Source organism: Aethalodelphis obliquidens, unplaced genomic scaffold (assembly GCF_003676395.1).
Source record: "Aethalodelphis obliquidens isolate GAN/ISIS:26980383/991018 unplaced genomic scaffold, ASM367639v1 scaffold9, whole genome shotgun sequence".
Lineage (NCBI taxonomy): Eukaryota > Metazoa > Chordata > Mammalia > Artiodactyla > Delphinidae > Aethalodelphis > Aethalodelphis obliquidens.
In genome coordinates this window covers 52,450,981-52,471,540 of record NW_020837953.1, presented here as the reverse complement: position 1 = coordinate 52,471,540, position 20,560 = coordinate 52,450,981, and the positions used below count along the sequence as shown (strand labels likewise).

The following is a 20,560-nucleotide window of genomic DNA, read 5'->3' as shown; positions in this document are numbered from 1 at the left end:
CAAGCCCCTGCTCTAACCAAACCGCCCACCGCAAAGCTTCAAGTGGAAGCTGCCTGGCCACAGACATCCGAAGTCGTCTACGTGTTTTTTTCCCCACCAAAAAAATGAAGCTGGGAGAAAAAGGAAACTATATTTCAAAGTAAATTAATGTGATTCCTGTCACCAGTATTAGCGTTTCCTCGGAGACTGAACGCCACAGGGCCGGCGGCTCTCACGGCCCCTTCCCGACCCCCCAGCCGCCGGCTGCTGGTTTCCAGCAAAGCCTTCATCTTTCAGTTTTCAAGGAAACGGCGGGAGCTGCGTATTTCCCACGGTGTGGCCAGCCCGCAGGCCCTGATGTGGCCGGTGCCTCTGGCAGAAGGGCTCCAGTTCTCGGAAGCGAGAAGCAGTGGGTACGCGGGAATCGCGGGAATCGAGGCGCCGCAGGAGGGACGGGACGGGGCGGGGTGGGGGAGGGGTGGGCGCGGCGGCGGCGGCTCAGAACTCCTCGTGCACGCTGCGGGCGTAGTCCACCAGCTTGCTGCCTGTGAAGAACTCGCTGTACTTGAGCACCTCCTCGGGCTCCAGGCAGTGGTTCTGGTTCTCGTCGGCAACGGCGATCATCTGCTTGGCCTCGTTGAGGGCGCTGAACTCGTTCATGGGGTCCATGTAGTCCTGCAAGGGCCCCGGCTCAGCCCCGCCACAGCCCATGCCGCCCCAGGCCAGAGGCATCTCCTCACGTTCAGCCCGCATCCGGCCACGCAGCCGAGACCCCCCGCCCAGAGGACGTCCCATGCAGGCTGGCACCCCTGCCTCAGCGGGGCTGTGACACCACAACCAGCTCCAGGAGGTGAGGTCTTGCTGGAAATACTCCGTGAGCTAGTGGGACAGAAGCTGCGGGGCAGGGAGGTGGGAATGTTCTAGAACGTTCTGGAAGGTGGGTGCCAGGCCGGAAGTGGCTCAGGGACAGGCAGCCTGCACCGGCATGGGTAGCTCCACGCCCACGGAAGGGCAGGACAGGGGGAAGGCTGGCCCTGGAGCGGGGCACACACACACGGACCGGCTTGGCCGCCGGGGCGGCGGTGCTGAGGGGAAGAAGCTCCTGAACCGGGGGTCCCGCCGCTATCAGCAGGGATCAGAGAGCTCCGGCTAAAATGAAATGACTCATGCAGCAATGGGGAAAAACAAGCCCCACGCAGCACCTACACGCGACACCAGTGAAGACACTCCCGAGGCAGGAAGCGGGTCCAGCGGCGCGCAGCCTTCCCGCCCCAGCGTCCGGCCAGGCCGACCCCACTGCCCAGAGCAGCGGGCCCCACACCCACCTCCAGCTCCGCCGCGGTCACGATCCCGTCGCGGTTGGCATCGATCAGCTCCTCGAACTCTCTCTTCCTGTCTCGCACCCAGCCGTCGTCCACGTCCTGGCCCTGCTGGTTCTCCACGGTGCCCACGGGCAGAGAGATGAACTCGGACAGCGAGAGCTTCTTGTCACCATCCTGGTCTGCGGGACACGGGGGCAGACGTCAAGACTCCAGCGGGCGCGGGACCACTGAGGCCACTCCGGAGAAAACTCAACTGACGGGGCTTTGCTGCCAGGTTTTCAGTTTGTGTGGTTTCGGCCTGACCCCAAACAGCGGCCGTACAGCCCCCGCAGGCCACCCAGCCCAGGACCGGCCCGTGCTGACCTCCGCGGCTGGGCCTCACCCAGGTCCCGGATGATCTCCTTGACCATGAACTGCAGCATGCCGCGGCTGTGCTCGGGGTGCAGGAACGACAGGAACTCGCTCTCCGTCAGCAGCAGGTCCGGGGGCGGGTTGTCCGCCTGATACCAGCGGTCTTTGAGGTTCTCCAGGACTTCCTGTGCTGAGAGAGAGAGGCGCATCCGTGAGGACCCACGCACACGGGACCCCTGCACGCATCCAGAAAGTTCCGAGACACGCAGCCCGAGTGCAGGGGGGGCCAGCTCAGGATGTGGTGGCACGCGGGGCCAAGGGCCTGGCCCTCGGAGGGGTCCTCAGCCCCCTGGGGCGCAGACACACAGACGCCCCAAGATGCAGGTGCAGACCCTCAACCGAAACAGACCCCCCCCACCCCGGACACAGACCCCCTTAGACACAGCCCCGCCCCCGCTCGTTCCCGGGAAGCGGGCCGCCGGCTCTGTGGGAACAAAGGCACAACTTGCTTCCCTTCCGTCTCCGCCCGTGCACTGTCCCAGGCAGGGCTCTGAGGGAAAACTCAGTTTCCAGGTATGACTCACACGTCCCCTGTGCGATCCCTGCTACCCCTGCCACTGTGGGAAGGCCCGGCGAGGGGCCCTGGGGCCGGTGGTCGGTGACGGGCTGGGTGTCCAGCCAGGGAGCGGGGAGAAGCCGGCGCATCCGCACCCTCACCCGGGGCCCAACTCCAGCTTCCGGCTGGGAACAGGGACGCCGGGCCCGGCCCGGTCGCGACGGGGAGAACCCCACACAACGCCTGTGGCCTCACACCTCGTGCCTTCTGACAGAAGGACAGAAGAGCCGTGGCAACTACAGGATCGCCCACTGCCTACCTGCCCGGCCACAGGGACAGGAGTGGTGGGACGGGCACGGGCTTGCCTTGCCGTGTCTACCCAGAGCCTGCGAACGCGACCTGATCTGGGAAAAAGGTCTTGGCAAGTGAAATTAGTAAAGGTTCTTGAGACGACACCACCTGGGATTCAGGTGGGCCCTAAGCCCCGGTGTCCTTGTGTAAGAGGAGATGAGATTGGAGAGCAGTGGCCACAAGCAGGGACGCTGGCAGCACCAGAAGCTGGAGGCGGCCTGGAGGGACCCCGTCTGCAGCACAGGGGACGGCGGCCCCGGGGGGCCACGTGAGCTCAGCCCCCCCCACGCTCTCCCTCCTCTGGGACCCTCGACAGCCGCTTTTCATTTCTGATCCCCCAGAGCTGCTCCCCCCCCAGACTCATGAACACACGGGAGTGAGGTGAGGGCTGGGCGGATGGAGATACCATGAGCTCTAGATCCAGGAAGAACACGTCCTGACCCCACACCCCCAAGGGAAAGGGCGCTGAGGACAGACAAGCAGGCAGACGGCCAGCAGCTGCCCAGAAGCCAGTGCTAAATGCCCAGTGCTGGCAGGAGGACAGGCCCCGACGCCTCTAAAGGGCACATTCGGGGGACGGTCTAGAGCCCGCGAGCCACAACTACTGAGCGCACGTGCCACAACTACTGAAGCCGCGCGCCTAGAGCCCGTGCTCCGCAACAAGAGCAGCCACTGCAATGGGAAGCCCGCGCGCCACAACGAAGAGTAGCCCCCACTCGCGGCAACTAGAGAAAGCCCGTGCGCAGCAATGAAGACCCAACGCAGCCAAAAATAATAAACTAAATAAATAAAACCCAGCAGAACCAAAATCCTGGGTGACACCACACAAACTAGGAAGGAGGCCTCTATACTGCCCAGAACAGAGTAAAATGGTCTTGACTTAGACGGTCAACGATGGACTGAGAAGAAAAAAGTAAAGCTGTAAGACACAAAACCCCTGGCCACAGTGGGCAGCCCCCATGGGCACACCTGGCAGGCCACCAGATAGGGTCATGTGACTGCTGAGGAAAGGAAAGTGGGCTCTCTAAATCCCACACTAGCAGAGGAAAAGATGAAAGGAACAAAAGAAATATCAATAGAAACAGAAACGAGCTTAACCCATCTATTACCAAGAAATTCAGGCTGGCTCACGATATAAAGCCAACCTCTACGTAGCCCATAAAAAACAAAACGCTTTGGAAAAACCAAGTCTCAAGGGCGGTTCACAGGTGAATTCTACCAAACGTGTGGGAAGGAGGCCATACCAATCTCCACAATCTCTTCCAGAGGAGAGAGACAGAGTGAACACTTCCTAACTCATCCTCTGAGTCCTAACACTAAAAGCAGAAAGGACACAAGAAAACTACAGACTGACGTCTCGCGTGAACATAGACACAAAAACATTCAACAGAACATTAGCAGGGGCTTCCCTGGCTGCGCAGTGGTTGAGAGTCCGCCTGCCGATGCAGGGGACGCGGGTTCGTGTCCTGGCCGCTGAGCCTGCGCGTCTGGAGCCTGTGCTCCACAACGGGAGAGGCCACAGCAGTGAGAGGCCCGCGTACCACCACCACCACCACCACCACCACCACCACCACAACAAAAAAAACAAAAAAAAACATATATATACATTAGCAGATCAAATCCAACAACATACAAAAACAATTACACGTTACAACCAAGTGGGATTTATCCCACATAGGCAAGGTTGGTTCAACATCTGAAATTCAACTGATATTCACATCAACAGGCTAATGAAAAGAAATCACGTGGTCGTATCAATAGATGCAAAAAAGCATCTGACAAAATCCAACACCCATTCATGACGAAAACTCTCAGCACGCTAGGAACAGAGGGGACTCGTCCCCTTGATATAGAATATCCACTAAAAACCCACGGCTAAGATCATAGTGGCGAGAAAGCCGAAGCTTTTCCACCAAACTCAGATGAAAGCAAGGATGGCCCTTCTCACCACTGCTCTTCAACATCGCACGGAAAGTCCAGCTGCTGCACTAAGACAAGAAAAGGAATAAAAGAGACACTGATTGGGAAGAGGAAATAAACCGTTTTTGTTCAACGATGTCACGATCGCCTACGTAGAAAACCCAAAAGAATCGACAAGAAACTCCTGGAGCCACTCAGCAAGCACAGCAAGGCTACAGGAGGGAAGACTGCCATACAGAAGCCAATGGCTTCCCTGCACCACAGCAGGGAACAAGCGAAATTCGGAACTAAAACCTAAAGAGCACACACAGAAACAAGGCGCAGATTGCAACCTGATGGCAGACGAGAGTCCAGTGCCAAAAACACCAACCCTGACAGAGAACCGTGGCGCCCACAGCACGTCTACACACATAACAGTAACGAACATCCCTGGACCAAAGAACACAGCGCCAGCCGTCACAAAGCAGACGCGGGAAGGGCCACAGACACCAGCAGGAGGCCATGACGCAACCCTGACGGCCAGGTGCACGTGAGACAAACAGGGTAGCATCACAGGCACAGAGACGTCCCAGTAAAAATCCGGCACTCACGTGTCCATCAAGAGAAAACGACACACTGGATGACAATGGCAGGGACGACCTGCCCAGTAGAGACCGAACAGGAGAACACAGGAAGCACATGGCGCTCTGACAAAGCCCCCAACAAGCTGAACTCAACACCCGGCTGCGAACGAACCCCCGGGAGGGACGGGATGGCACAGAGCTGGAGACAGTAACCAGTGAAGGTCACGAGAACTCTTCAGTGGTGCTTCAGAACTCAGCTAAAAGGCGTCAAATTTTGTACCAGGGAGACGGGTTTTTAAAGGAACGTCTCTGAAAAGCTAAGGGGAGAGCCGGCTGGGACTGCGGCCTCCAGGCACCGCAGGCAGGAGCCCCCCCGGCCTTGCCGACTCCCGGGGTCGGACCTCATCTGGCACTGAGGACCTGTCCCAGCCGAGACCCGCTTCCGGTGCTTCCGCCACCTCCTCCCCGGAGCTCAAGCCCACCTGAGGCCGCCGGCTGCACCTACCCACCCAAGGCACCTGGGGGATCCTGGGGGCTCTGCCTAGCGGCCCCGTGGGAGCACCCGGCTGTGGCCACACCCGCCTCGCCCCCTTCCCTCCTGGCATCTGTGCTGTCACGCACGCCACGCTGGCCACGGGAGGCCGAGCCCTTACTCTCTTCGTCGATGTTCAGGTCCCACTTATTCTTTATCTTATCAGCAACTTCTCTCTCATCATGGCCTTTGCTTGCCAAAAACTTCACCTTGTACTCATCCCATGACACATGGCCTGAAAGAGCAAGACAGCTTGTTAGAAGGTTTAACAACGAACGCTTTTTTTTTTTTTTTTTGCCCGCGCTGTGGGGCACGTGGGATCTTAGTTCCCCGACCAGGGATCGAACCCAAGCCCCTTGCATTGGAAGTGAGGAGTCTTAACCACTGGACCGCCAGGGGCGTCCCAACACTGAACGTTTTAAAAAGATGTATCTAGTTACTTTAAGCCATCAATCCAAAATCCTGGTGCTAAGGGCATCTGTAGAGGCAGGGGCAGCAAAACACGGCTCCAAGCTTCACGACAGAGCTTAGCCCCGTGGTCCCCGCCTGCACGGCAAGCTGGCATCTGTCTCCCTGGCAGCACCTGCAGACCCCTCCTGCCTCTCACCTCCTCGTTCCTGGGCCCTCGGCCTGGAGCCCCGCCCCCGCACACACCTCCAGGCACCGCCCTCCGCCAGCAGCCTCAGGCCACCAGGGTCAGGGCGAGGTTGGCCGTACCGTCACCGTCGGGGTCCACGGCTCGGAAGTGCGCCTTGCTCTCCGCGATGGCCTCCTGGAAGTGCTCGGCCGTCTTCTCCATGATCCAGCGCTGCATCTCCTTGGCACTGATCCTTCTGTCGGTGTTCAAATCCACCCTGCAGGCCCACGAGACGTGTCAGGCGAGGCTTCCAGCACCCCGACAGACGGGTGTACGGACAGAAGGATGGCCACAGGCGTTCTGCAGGCAGCCACAAAACCACCACGAACAGCAACACATCCCACCCAACGGTGACGCAGGAGAAGTCGGGGGGATGTGGGGGACACAGTGGGGGAATCAGGGAGGACGCTGGGCAGTGTCACTACCCCATCCGTTTCGGGACCACAGCGAGGGGAACAAGTCTCCCCCCTACCGCAGGACGGGGTCCACAGACCCACACACCTGGGACTCACGAGGAGTCCCTGGTAAGAGGGCTGGAGCTCAGACACTGGAGCACAGTCGTGTCTACTCGCACAAACACAGCCAGCGAGACAAAGAAACAGCTGTAGGTGCAAGTGTGCCGGCAGCTGTACACTCTGCACACACTCACGTGCATATGTGGGTGTGTGCATGGCTAGTGCACACCAGTGGACATGGGTCAGAACACATGTGTATGCACGGGCTGGCACACACACACATAGGAAAGGACTACAGGCAAGGACACCCCAGCAGCAACGCCCACACCCGCTGCCAGGTCCTCGTTTCTAAATCCCACTCTCCCATGAAACAAACCAGCGCTCCCCAGAGAACTGGGTGATTCTAGGGCTGAGGTGGGAACACAACAAGATGAAGGGAAGCTGGCGTGGCTGGCAGTGCAAGAAAGGAAGGAAGCGCTCACAAGGGGCGGGGGGTGGGAGGGATGGGCAACGACAAGGTCCTGGCGGCCAAGGCTGGAACGAGGTGGGCAGCCAAACCGACAGCGCGGAGCTGCGTCCCCACCAAAGTGCAGACGACACCCACGCGTCCATCCTCCTTACGGGAGTCCAGACCACACGGTGGGTCTTCCCCAGAGCTTCGCTCCCACCCCCGGGAGGGTGGGCTGCCCCTCTGAGTGGCTGCCAGAGAGACGGGAGGACAGGACAAGGAGTGACACTCCTTGGCAGATCCCCCCTGAGACAGGTGACCAGGCCGACAGCCCCCGTGATGTCGTGCGGACGTCAGGTGCCCTGATGTGATGTCACGAGAGCGCCACCTCACCTCTGGGGTCTTCTTTCCATAAACCACAACCCCTGTCTAACCAGAAGAAAACACAGCAGACAAAGCCCAAATCAGGGACACGCTACAAAACACCTGAGTGGTCCTCCCCAAAACTGTCAAGGTCACGAAAAAGTAGCCTCCCAGATGGGACCCCGGGCAGAACGAGGACCCTGGGGCAGCGCGTGACCTGCAGCCTGGAGCGCGGGGAACAGTAACAGAGCACCGTAGTGTCTCAGTTTCCACAAGTGTGCCTCGGTCTGCATCTTTCTGTTAACCTAAAACCACTCCAGAATAAAAACCTCACTTGAGAGGTGCTACGCAACCTAGGTCTTGAGGCTACGTGTTTGATCTGCCCCGGGCAGGGTGCAGGGGAGGCAACAGCAGCTGCAGGGGGCCCCACAGGGCCCACGGTGGCACCTCCAAGTGGGACGGCTCTGGGGGGGGTCCGACTGAGAAGGTGAACACGGGCTAGACGCTCCCCGATGACAAACCTGTTAGACACGGGACGTATAAGGAAGACACGTGACATGGGCGGATGCAGCCGCGCAGCTGCAACGGCCCCAGGAGCCCGGTTTTCTGCGTTTCCCGGTGATCTGCTCTCTGCACCTGAACCCCACTCCCACTCCCAGAGCAGCTGCGAGGGAGGCTCTGTCGCCACTCCTCCCCACTCCGGGGGTCCCCTCGGCCTGGTGCACGCGGCTGCCCTGCTGATCCCTGGAAGAAGCCACGTGCCCTGTGGCCCCGCTCACAGCTTCCTTCCCGGCTTCACGAGACAGTGAGGTCTGGGCGCCGGACGAGGTTTCGGTCACTTCAGCCGCTGACAACGATCAGTTCCTCAAACTGAAGAGGGCACATCCAGGGGGCCAGGCGGCCGGCTAGGCGCCTCAGGGGGCCGCTGCCCCGCCCCTGGTCCCCCACTTCACCAACGGGGATGCTGCCAGAGCTGGTCCCCCGGCCGCGTGACCCCTGTGTGCACGCACAGCCCCCCACGAGAGAGTCAGTCTCCTTTCTGGGACCAAGAGCCACCCATCGTGCGTCCTGGCACATGACCCTGGCGGCCACCGTATCGCCAGTACCGAGCCTGAGACCTGCCAGGCCGGCGCGGAGGCAGAGCCCCGGACCAGCCCATGGCCTGCGGGCGCCTAACCCACAATGCGTGCAGAGAGCAGACCCATCGGGCCCGCCTGGTGTCCCCGGGCCAAACCCCTCTCCCTCCCCACCACCTGCCCCATGGGCCCTGTCCGCCCATCACCTCAACCTGTCGTGGCTCCAGGCCAGCAGAACAGTACAGCCCCATCCGCACACGCTCACTGGAGCGCTGATGGCAGCGCGGAGCCGACGGCCGACCGTGCCCGGCAGCAGCTCCGTGCCCACGGGCCCTGCCTCTAACTGGCACTGCGACCAGTCCCACGGGCAGCAGGGTGCTGGCGCCTCTGCCCCACGCAGCCCTCCCCACACCCTCTGAGCCCCCGCCGGACACAGGGCGCAGCTCAAGGCTGCCGCCTCGCGGCTCCCACGCTGCCAACTTCCCAGGAGCTCGTGTTACAGCACCACCTCCACAGCACGTCACCGAGGGGGGCCTCGTCACCTCGGCGCCACGCAGAGCCAGGACTGGACCAACAGGGAGGCCGAGGCCAGCCCCCCACGCCCCCCCACAGGCCCCAGCAGCACCTACTTGGAGAAGATGGCCATCAGCTTCCTCCGGCTCCTCCGGGGCTCCGCGTCCTGTTCAAAGCCGTCCGTGTCCTTGCCCAGGAAGACCTCCTGGTGGAAATCCCTGTTGAGGTGCCCATCCATCTCTAGCTTCACCCCGTTCAGGTGGTCCGGAGGCAGGATCTCGTTTTCCTCCCTGCTACCCACTCTCTCCCGAGCGGACGTGTGGTTGGCGGGCCGGGCGGATGCGTCCATCAGAAGGACAGCCCCCAGGAGCCAGAGGCAGCGAGGGGCCAGGCCACAGAGGGGAGCCTGCCTGGAGGTCATGGCTGCCGGGGTCTGCGCTGCAGGATGGCCTGCGAGTATGGCCGGGAGCTGGGGAAGGGGGGTGGCAGGTGAGGAGGTGGTGATCACAGCCCGCCTACCACCCAGGGCAACGCGGGAGGCCCCACAGCCAGCACAGCTGCCTGCGGCCAGCAGCCTGAGGCTGCCCGGTCCCAGCCAGCACTTAATGGTCCACGAAGAGGGTGCAGAGCCATGAGATGATGGAGCCCCAGCAAACACTTCTCTAAAGAGACGTTTACTTTGTAACACGAAATAGAAGTCCTTGGTTTCCAGGACCTACGCTGGGCATCCTGTTTTCTCCTTCTTCCACTCCCCCCTCCAACTACGATGAGGTGGCCCTGCCTCAAGGTACGTCCTGCACCGCTAACCCTGCCCCTTCTCCAGGCCCACCGAGCTGCCCCCAGCACGGCTGTCCTTGGAGGCTGGCCCCAGAGTCACCGTAACTCACTCTCCAGATGCCGGCTCAGCGCTCACGAGCTCCGGGACCTTGACGAAGGCACCTGCCCGCCTCAGCTTCGGCCTCCCCGCCCCAAGGCTTTGTGAGGGCCTGCTGCCAGCGAAGCCCAAACCCACCGGGCAGGGCACCACCCCTCGCCCTCCCCACCTCCACGACCCTTGTGCACACACATGTACACACGTAAACGCAGCGTGTACACACACACACAGGCACACACACACAAGTGCACTCATGCACATACACGAATGCACACACATACACAGGCACGCATCCACACGTACGCCCACGTGTGCTCACACACACACAGACACAGGCATCCTTGCTCACGTTCACACACGAACACCGAGAAGGCCAGAGTACCCAGGAAGTCTGTGACCCTGGGCGTGCCCGGGCTTGGCGGTGAAGGAACAAGGCCACCCTCTGTCCACGTCAGGGACCCCAGGGCCACAGGCGCTCACACCCAGCACTCGGCCACCCGGCCTCTCCCACATCTGCTGCCCACCCCGGGCCGCCTGCCTTCCCGCCCCCACGGCTCCTCCTCCAGGCCCCCCCCCCCACTTCCCCACTGCGCTCCTCAGGACCTTCTTGCCCTTAACGTGTTCCTCTTGGAGCTTGTCCACCCAGCAAACGCCTGCCGGCCCTCCCAGGTGCCGCGGAGGCCCCCCTCCAGCAGGCCTGACAGGGAGCAGCGGAGGGAAGCCCCCCAGGCCAGGGTGGTGTCCAAGGTGAGGCACAAGGGGTTCGAACCACGGTACCCTCCATCAGGCCAAGCAGGCACCTGTGCTGGCTGGCAGCGCAGCCCAAGGCCAGGGCCACAGGCCCTCCCCGGCTGGCAGACGCCACCACTTGCTTCTCTGATGCCTCTTCTGTACCCTGCGCGCTCCTGACCAACGCCTCCCCTGGCACGGGGACACCTCAGTCGGTCTGACAAGGACAGGGTAAAGGGACAAAGCAGGTGACTAAACAGTTAATCCCACTAAGGGCTCATCCATGAAGGAGAACGTGTGGGAGACCCCTGTAAGTTAATGATCACTCTAGAAAGCAGGTTTGCTTAACCACAAAACCAAGCAGGCTTGCTTAGCAACAAACCACGCAACATAAGCACAAGACATGCCCCGGGACGATAAAATGGGGGAATGAGACCCACATCCTGCCCGCTAAGGTCAGTAAGTTAATGGTTCCTAAGACACGCTCCTCTGCGCAAGCTAAAAACAAAACTATAAGGACAAGGTGGCGCTACGCTGAAGCCTGAGATGATTTCCCATATTTTAGTATGTGTTACCGCCTTTCTGCTCATTTCCACTGCGCCATGACAGTCCCAGTTTGACCGCGTAGGGACAAGAAAACTCCCCCGCCCGACAAGGAGGAGGAACTGGTGATGGAAGGGTGACGTCTACTCAAGAATGAGGAAGAAGGTGGTCTTCTCCCCTGCCCACTTTCCTTCCGCTATAAAAATGTAGCTTAGTTCTCAGGGCAGAGCTCCCCGCCTGCCCGCTTGTATCTCTCACAGACGTCCTACAGTAATAAACTCTTTCCTTACCTGTCACTCTGCTGCTCAGTGAAGTTTTTCTGCGCCGAGACAGAAGACCCTTCGCTCTACTATCACCCGAGACGCGTTCCGTCGGTTTCAGGTCCTCTGGGCCCAGGCGCTATCTGGACCCCTGGACGGGATCCTGCTCTCCCAGCTCAGCTGGCTCATTCCTTGGAGGCGCAACTCTCACGGAAGGGCCGCCTTACGTCCCTCCTTCCGTGTCTGTGAGGGCCTGCACCCTCCCCACACCCACGAGAACCCACCAGCTGTGCTCTCTGCGTGGTCACCGTCCCCTGAACCACATTTACTGGAACTTCCACTTGTCCCTCTCTGAGGGCACCGCCCCAGCACCCATCACACTGTCCACACAGCAGGCCTTTCTGCTCTGCCACGATGCATATATTCCCCAAGCCCACAAGCAAACCAAGACAACTTCCTCCTGGCCTTAACGCCACTCTGCTGACTGGTGGCCATAAACACCGAAAAGACTGGACTTTTCTGGGAAGAGCAGTCAATCCCACATTCTGCTTGATAGGCAGTACAGGGAATGTTATTTACATGCTATTCTGCACAAAGAGTAACCCCCAAATAACCGTGTAGGCATCAGAAGATCGGGCACTTCCTCCCCTCCATTCACAACGTTTCTGTACCGTGGTGAGCACAGGAGTCAGCCGCTCACTTCCCGCCCCAGGGGAAGAGATTTCAGAGCAGGGTCAGCCCCGCTGACTGGGGGACCCATCCCGGACTCCTGGACAGCCCTGGTGCCCGCTCTGGTGAAACTAGGAAGAACAGCGTCGTTAAAACGCAAACACTTTTTCTAAACGCTCCGTCCTCGGCTTCAGGAGTCGCACACGGCGTTGGCAACGACTGCCCCGGGCCGAGCCGGGTGGCCCGGGCCTCACCCGGACTTCGGACCCTCCCCACCCCCCGAACGGCGGGGCCGCGGCCGCCGACCCGGCTCCACCGACCCCCGACTCCGGCATCCGAGGGGCCGGGCCGGCAGCAGATGCCGGCCGCCCGAGGCCCCGTCGGCCTGCGGCGCGCCGCCTTCCCGCCGCCCCGGGGCCAGGAAGGGGCTGTCACGTCCTGGGACCCTCACTCACCGGCCTCCCTCGCCGCACCCAGGATCCACCGAGCGCGACCCGAGCGCCTGCGACGCCTCCAACGGGCCACCTCTTAGGCCGCGGCCATCACTCTTCCGGGAAGAGGCGGGTCGCAGGGCGGTGCGACCTCCCCGCGCCGATGCCGGCGCCGCCATCTTTCCCCCGGGCGGAAGCGGCCTCACCGCCCTCCCGGGCGGCCAATGAGGAGCGTACGCGGGTCCACGTAGCCCGACGGCGCGGTCCGCGGCGCTCCCCGCGCCATGAAGCTGCTGCGGCGCGCGTGGCGGCACCGAACGGCGCTGGGCCTGAGCGCCCTGGCGCTGGGCGGCGCTGCGCTGCTCTACCTGGCGCGCTGCAGGGCGCCCGTCGACCCCGCCGCGCCCGCGCCCTTCGGCCCCGCGCGCGCCGCCGCTTTTCTGGCCGTACTGGTGGCTAGCGCGCCGCGGGCGGCCGAGCGGCGCAGCGTGGTCCGCAGCACATGGCTGGCGGCGCGGCGCGGCGGCCCCGGGGACGTGTGGGCGCGCTTCGCCGTGGGCACCGGCGGGTTGGGCGCCGACGAGCGGCGCGCCCTGGAGCGCGAACAGGCACGGCACGGCGACCTGCTGCTGCTGCCCGCGCTGCGTGATGCGTACGAGAACCTCACGGCCAAGGTGTTGGCCATGCTGGCCTGGCTGGACGAGCATGTGGCCTTCGAGTTCGTGCTCAAGGCAGACGACGACTCGTTCGCGCGTCTGGACGCGCTGCTGGCCGAGCTGCGCGCCCGCGACCCCGCGCGCCGCCGCCGCCTCTACTGGGGCTTCTTCTCGGGCCGCGGCCGCGTCCGGCCCGGGGGCCGCTGGCGCGAGGCCGCCTGGCAGCTCTGCGACTACTACCTGCCCTACGCGCTGGGCGGCGGGTACGTGCTCTCGGCCGACCTCGTGCGCTACCTGCGCCTCAGCCGCGAGTACCTGCGCGCCTGGCACAGCGAGGACGTGTCGTTGGGCGCTTGGCTGGCGCCGGTGGACGTGCAGCGCGAGCACGACCCGCGCTTCGACACCGAGTACAAGTCCCGCGGCTGCAACAACCAGTACCTGGTGACGCACAAGCAGAGCCTGGAGGACATGCTAGAGAAGCACCGGACGCTGGCACGCGAGGGCCGCCTGTGCAAGCGGGAGGTGCAGCTGCGCCTGTCTTACGTCTACGACTGGTCGGCGCCACCCTCGCAGTGCTGCCAGAGGAAGGAGGGCATCCCCTGACCGCCCCGAGCAGGGCTGGGACGCCCGGCTCCAGACCCTGCGCAGCCATTCTGCCGCTCGTGGTGGTGTGTGGAGGCTGGACCGAGTCACTGGGGGCCGCCCGCCGGCCTTCCACTGGTGAAGCTGACAGCTTCTGGCTGGTCGTTAGCATGAGGCCGGCCCTCGAGAGGACCCAGTTTACCTGGTGACCATGGGCCAGATGCCAGGCAGCAGTGGACACCTCCTAAGCCCCGGCTCTGCTAAGCACCCATACAGCCTACCCGAGGGCATCTTGTTCTGCGTCTGCGGCCAGCATCCTGTCAGACAGAAATGTCCCGTCCCTGGATTTTAGCGTTTTGCCTGGACGTGGGCGAGTCCGCAGGCAGCCCCGCGGGGCCTGAGCACACACTGTCCTCTCCCAGGCCGGCACCAAGGAGCCAGAGGATGGAGCTGACAGGCCTTGCAGGACATGACCCCAAAGAAAAATGCCCCACCCCCCAGGGCTGGGGACAATGTCGTGTCCTGCCTCCACTGTACTGACCATCCACCTGCACCTGCTGAGGGCTGTGGCCGCTGTCAGCTGGGCCCTGGCACTTGGAGACTCGCCATGTGATGCAACCCAACAGCTTTTATAGAAGTTACTGTTGCTTTATGCGGTTAGGTCACCTCTTGCGTCTCCTGCTGGTAACCCTTGTCACATGTACGTCTAGGGTTTAACTTCGTTTTATGTGAGTCAGCTTTCGTGGTATTTTGGTCTGTGTGTTTGTCTGGAGTGAATTCGTGGTACGTGTAATTCAGAGCTTGCCTGCTATTTATTTATAAATTTTGTGAATTTGCGAAGATAAGCGTTTGAGTTGAGAGTTGGGGGGGTCTCATATGTTTTGGTATTCAAGAGAGGATTTTTCTACGAGAACTTGGAATTTGTGGGTTAATCAGTTTTTCCAACTTGAGTTGTAGACGCATTGCTGCTTAAGAGTTGAGACATGGAAGAGCTCATCCACCTCTCTTCTGTTTACACGGAAGGCGACCCCACTGTCTCTCTCTAAAAACACTTTTCTTTAAGGCTTCCTCTCGGCCGCCCAGGGCAAGTGTTTCTGGAAGCATTGACGAGGTTTCCCAAAATCTGTCTTGAGACAGCCTTGCTATGGCATGTCCCCTTGGGGACAGCAGGAGTTCGTGGCACCCTTGCACGTCCCCAGAAGGTTGGGGCTTCCTCTTTTCCCCGTTAAATGTGAAAAGTGAGCACTGTGGTCATTGCAGAAGTCAAATAAAGTGGCTCCCGGGAAACGGGGAGCCCTTCTCAGGCTGGGGGTGTGAGAACTCTGCACTTTCTGTCTGGGTCCGGGCTGTGCTGCCACCTGCCTGCAGCCCAGGCTCTGGGGCACTAGGAACAGGAGGGCACAAGTCTCTGACTCACCTGTTTACTGCCATTCCCGAGCCCTCAGGCTGTGCATTTTAGGAGCGGTATCTTGGCCCAGGTGGCTTACACATCAGACGGCTCTCTCTTGTGGCTTCTGGAGGCTGGGGGCCTGTGATCGGGGTGCCGGCGTGGTCGGGTTCTGTCAAGGCCCTCGTTCTGGTGTGCAGAGGGCCACCTTCCTGCTGTGCTGTGGTGGGGGAGCCAGGGCGAGCTCTCTGCTGTCCCTTCCTAGCAGGGCATTAATCCCCTCATGGGCCCCCTGACCCTGATCCAGACGCCACTGCACCAGGGCATTGGGGCCTCCGTCTGATTTGGGGGGCACAGTCAGTCCGTAGTGACAGGTTTGGTTATTTTTGTCTAAAGGTAGAAGAATATCAAGAACTCTCAGGGGCTTCCCTGGTGGCGCAGTGGTTTAGAATCCGCCTGCCAATGCAGAGGACATGGGTTCGAGCCCTGGTCCGGGAAGATCTCACATGCCACGGAGCAGCTAAGTAAGCCCGTGCACCACAACTCCTGAGCCTGCGCTCTAGGGCCTGCGAGCCACAGCTACTGAGACGGCGTGCCACAGCTACTGAAGCCCGCATGCCTAGAGCCCGTGCTGTGCAGCAAGAGAAGCCACCGCAATGAGAAGCACGTGCACCACAACGAAGAGTAGCCCACACTCGCTGCAACTAGGAAAAAGCCTGTGCGCAGCAACGAAGACCCAAGGCGGCCATAAATAAATAAATAAATAAAAAGTCTGGGTCTCAGTCCATAAAGGAGGGGGTAGTCTTATGGTTGGTGACCTGACCACAATTCTCCTGCCTTGAGAAGGCAGAGGCTGGACAGCAGAGGCCCCAACCTCTGACCTGGCTCTGATTATGAGGTGTGGTGAGCCTTGCGCCAGGACTGACTGCGTGGCTGAAGGTTTGGGGACACCAGGGTGAGCTGGATGGGGCCCTGCCCTCCACTGGGTGAGTGCTGAGGGATGCTGACTATCTGGGATGATGGTCCTGGGATGTCTCGTCTGAACCCCGGGATTATCGGAGGAATTGGTGGGCACACATGTCCATTTCTCAGAACAGGATAAGGTGCCTAGAGTGATGGGAAGACCTGCGGAGGCTCACATGGCCAGGGCAGAGCCGCTGGACCCTCAGATCCCTCCCGGGCACCGACGTCCAAGCCCCCCTGGTAAAAACTCTAAAATTCCAGGCGCCTGTCTTGGGGGTGGGGCACCGTGAGCTTTAGCGTTTAGTTGAACCACGTGAAAATGCCAGTATGCAACCAGTTTTGACCCACAGACGTGGGAATCTCATACTGTTCAACCCAAAACACTAAATTCCAACACATTACACACAGCCTGGGCTGACGGTGCCCGTCCACACTGTGGTTGAGGAGATGTCAGACAGCATGTTGGAGCTGAAGGCCAGGATCCCTTCCTAGAGGGACCCACAGCCACCCCATCTGTGGTCCTGGAGCCCGTGCACGGGCCACACGTGGGCGTCACGGAGCCCAGCCTGCCACCGGCCTGGAGGAGTCTGCCCTCCAGCCTCTGCCTCTCTGCTCCTGCCCTGTCCGCTTCGGCAGGTTCTCCTGGCCGGGCGGGTGCCAAGCCTTCACCCTCCCTGCCGGCTGGCACCATCCCCTGCATGCGGACCGGCCACGGCGCCCCCTCCCAGGCAGCCCTCCTGGTCTGCACCTCCCATGAAGTCCACGCCATCTGGGCATGGGTGCCCTGTGGACCAGGGGCCGAGCCCAGGCTGTCCCGGGTTCAGGAGGCAACAGGTCCTTAGGAGATGGGAAGTCGGACCACCAAACTGGCTTTTCTGGGGGAATTTAGGGTACAGGACACCTCAAGTGGTGAACAGCCCATGGGGACCCAAAACTCAAAGTTTAAGTTAAAAATACGATACGATATCACTAATTAATAAAATAGAGAAACATGGGACCCAAGAACCTAGAGGACACGGTGCCTGCCAGGAAGGCCCAGGCACGGGGGGTGGTCTGTGGCACTGCACTGCTGGGGTCGCCACACGGCCACAGGTGGGCCCTCTCCAGACCTCCAAATCCTGGGTCCACCTGGTGTGGCTGAGTTAGCAGGACCAGTGACGCAGTGGAGGCCAGGGGTTCACCCAGGACACATGGCTGCCAGAAGAGACCCTAGGACAGAAAGGGGCTGAGGCTCCCCTCAAGTGAGCCCAGAGGTGCGCCTGCCCTTGGTGCTGGGGCTTCCCGGCCTCCGGACCCTACAGTGCAGGCTGGTGTGCAATTTGGAGCTGGGAAGAGATAGTGGCCCAGCTGTCCCCTTGTCCCTATGTGCTCAGCCAGCCCCTGACTCATCCCAGGGGGTGGTGGCGTCCTCCCTTCCCTGCCCACCCCCCAGTGTCGCTGTATATACCAGGTTTAGCCAGTAAGTTCTGGCCTCGGGAATGTCCTCCAGCCTCATGTGCACATGATAAAAATAGAAACATTCAGGGCTTCCCTAGTGGCGCAGTGGTTGAGGGTCCGCCTGCCGATGCAGGGGACATGGGTTCGTGCCCCGGTCCGGGAGGATCCCACATGGCCCACGTACCAAAAAAAAGAATAGAAACATTCAGATTCAAAGACCCCTGGTGTTTGAAGCGCCGTAACCCTGGGGGTTCTATGCCGAAAGCCCCTTGCTGGGTCTGGGAGGGAGACATGGGGAGGGGGAGATGCAGGAGCCCCCAAGATGCTGGCCCTACTTCACCACCTCCAAACCAGCCACTGAGCAGTGGGGCTGCTGGGGGCCCGCGGGGAACCCCAGAGATGCCCAGCCTGGCAGTTGGGGCAGGAAGAGCCAGCAACGGGGCTTCCCGGGCAGCCCAGCGTGTAGGACTCCGTGCTGCCACTGCAGGGGCACGGGCTCCACCCCCGGACAGGGAAGTAAGACCCCACAAAACGTGCGGCACAGCCAAAAAGTAAACTAAATAGATGAGAGAGAGAGAGAGATAGAAGCCAGCAGGGCACCGGGGGCCCTGCAGCCGCTGCCCCCGTCACCTCCCCTCACTCAGGCTGCTCTCCGGGGCCCCTGGCTGCAGTCTCCTCTGCCCTCCACGCCAGGCTCACTCCTTCCCTGAGCCTCCACCAGCCCTTGCTCACGGCAACATCCCTTCCTTGTCCTCGGGGAGGCCCGTCCAGATCACCTGCCGACAGCTCCCCCGGCCTCGCGCTTCCCCCGGCCTTCACCTGTGTACCTGGCTGTCCCGGGGTCTGTGCTGCCCCAGGAGTGAGACCAACCCGGGAAACAGGAGCCCCTTGCCTACCGCCTGCTGGGCCCAACTGCTCGGAAGACGCCTCCCGGGAGGCAGAGCTGGCGCTGCTGGGTGCCCGGAAGCCATGGCTCAGGCTCAGCCAGCCCCGCGTCCTCCGGATGGGCCTGGGCGGCTGCCTCAGGATACGAAGTGCTGCTGCGTGTGGGTCCTCCTAGGACGTGGCCCCATCCCCTCGGACCTTCTCCGTCCACCCACCTGCCTGGGTGGGGCCCATATTTAGCTGTGGTCAAGGTTCTCAGGGGCCGGCTACGGGCTGTGCTGTGTCCCCCAGAAGACGTGTCAGGTCCCAGCCGCCAGGACCTGCAAGTGTGCCCTGATTGGGAAGTAGGGTCTTTGCAGGTGTAACTAAGGTGAGCACAGCAGGTGCAGCCCTACTGTAGTATGACTGTGTTCTCGTAGGAAGAGGAAGCAGAGACCCAGGAAGGAGGAGGCCCTGTGCCAACGGGCAGAGTCCGGAGCGATGCAGCTGCCAGCCCAGAAGTGCCCCGGTGGCCGGCCCGAGGCCCAGAGGAGACGGGCAGGGGTTCCACCCAGAGTCGCAGAGTCTGCTGAGCCCTGGATTTCAGCCGCAGGCCCCAGACTGTGGGAGACCCCGTTTCCCTGTGGACAAGCACAGCTCCGACGCCACCTGCCCGGTCCTCCCAACTCTGGGTGCTGGGCGGGCGCCTGCCGGGGCATTCCAGAGCCCTCAGCCACTGGCTGAGCCCAGCCTCCGCCACGTCCCAGGGCTCAGCACAGACCCTGCCACCTGGGGGCAGGCCCGCAGTGGCCGTGCCAGGATCCCCGCAGCCTGTGCCTCACCTGCCTGGCCCCACGTTCCCTCCATCCATCGGGCCCCCCGCGCCCCTGTGGACTGGGTCTCAGCCCCGTATCCGCAGGGTCTCACGGGGGCGGCCAGCCCTCTTCTCGGTCCCCCTGCCCCAGGCACCCTGTCCACATCGTGAGACCACTGACCCTTGCCATTCAGGGCCCCCCGGAGCCCACAGCAGCTGCCGCAGACAGGCCTAAAGCAGGCCAGCTGCCCGGCCCCCAGCGGGGCCCCCCTCCGGAGCAACTTGAGAGCCCCAAGGTCAAGGTCACATCCAGCCGTTCCTTGGTGCTTGCGCTCTGGTTCCAGGGGCTTGACGAAGGGCACGGGCTGTTCTTCCTTCTTATAAACACGCTCTGGGCTGAGCTGACATCTTTCTCCCACCATGAGTCCAGGGAGGCGGTGAAAGGCCGCCCCGCCCACCTGTCCAGGCCCCCAGGCCTGGGTCTCCCCTGTGGTCACCGTCCCCACAGCCTTGGGAGCTGGAAGAAGACCTCTCACCTGTCACCTGGCCTCTGCGGGCGCCCCCCAGGCCCCACCCCTCGGTTCCGCCCCCCCCAACCCCACCCCATCTGTGGATGGTGCTACTGGCTCCCCACCCCTCCCCAGCACGCCCCCCTTCAGACCTCACGGCCTCACACAGAGGCAGCACTGCCCACCACGGCCACACTGCGGCCAGGCGACCCCTCCGACGGCGCCGACCGCTTCAGGGATCCCCCAGAGCAAACGGCAACCGGCCACCCCACGCGTCCCCAGGGTCCCTCCTCGGCTGGGGGTCCCGGGAACCCACCCCACCCTTCCTCCCCAAGGACCCTGAGCCTCCCTTGCCACGGGGCCCTGGATGGGTGATGAGAGGAGAGCAGGAGGGGAGTGGAAGGCGGCCAGCCTCAGTCCTCTGCTCGGGCCACAGTGACCAGCAAGACCCTCAGTGTGACCTTGTGGACATCCCGCAGACCGTGGCTGCAGCACTGGCTCTGCCCAGGGCCCAGGTCTGGTGGGAGTCACAGGGGAGGCCAGTGGCCAACGGCCGAGTCTCCACTGATACCCCTCCCGGCTCCTGGAGCCCCAGAACAGGACGCGAGGAATGAGTGACATCAGGAAAGGTGAGCAGTTCCTGTGACGCTGGGGCAAGGCCTGACCCCACTCTGGATGTTAGCCTCAGTCGGCCAGGTCAGAAGACAGGGCAGAGGTACGGCCCCCGGCCCAAGCACCAGCAGGCACCCCGGGTCCAGCCAACGCCACCCGACTGA

General features: G+C 61.9%; 2 protein-coding genes across 3 annotated transcripts; one reads left to right on the top strand and one right to left on the bottom strand.

Moving 5' to 3' along the window:
* Positions 1–111: 111 nt before the first annotated feature.
* SDF4 (stromal cell derived factor 4) lies at positions 112–12,720 on the bottom strand. 2 transcript variants are annotated; one of them, XM_027110588.1, is made up of 7 exons: positions 12,597–12,720; positions 9,183–9,535; positions 6,292–6,428; positions 5,696–5,809; positions 1,684–1,842; positions 1,305–1,480; positions 112–654 (listed from the first exon to the last, which is right to left on the bottom strand). In XM_027110588.1, the coding sequence occupies exons 2-7, from the start codon at positions 9,485–9,487 to the stop codon at positions 478–480; spliced, it is 1,068 nt and encodes a 355-aa protein (XP_026966389.1). In that variant the 5' UTR covers positions 9,488–9,535; positions 12,597–12,720; the 3' UTR covers positions 112–477. The 2 variants fall into 2 exon arrangements, with proteins under 2 accessions (XP_026966389.1, XP_026966391.1); XM_027110590.1 differs by lacking the exons at positions 9,183–9,535; positions 12,597–12,720 and adding an exon at positions 6,713–7,023.
* Positions 12,721–12,814: 94 nt separating this feature from the next.
* On the top strand, positions 12,815–15,713 carry B3GALT6 (beta-1,3-galactosyltransferase 6). The gene is made up of 2 exons (XM_027110591.1): positions 12,815–14,510; positions 15,594–15,713. The coding sequence occupies exon 1, from the start codon at positions 12,857–12,859 to the stop codon at positions 13,829–13,831; it is 975 nt and encodes a 324-aa protein (XP_026966392.1). The 5' UTR covers positions 12,815–12,856; the 3' UTR covers positions 13,832–14,510; positions 15,594–15,713.
* The last annotated feature ends 4,847 nt before the right edge of the window (positions 15,714–20,560 follow it).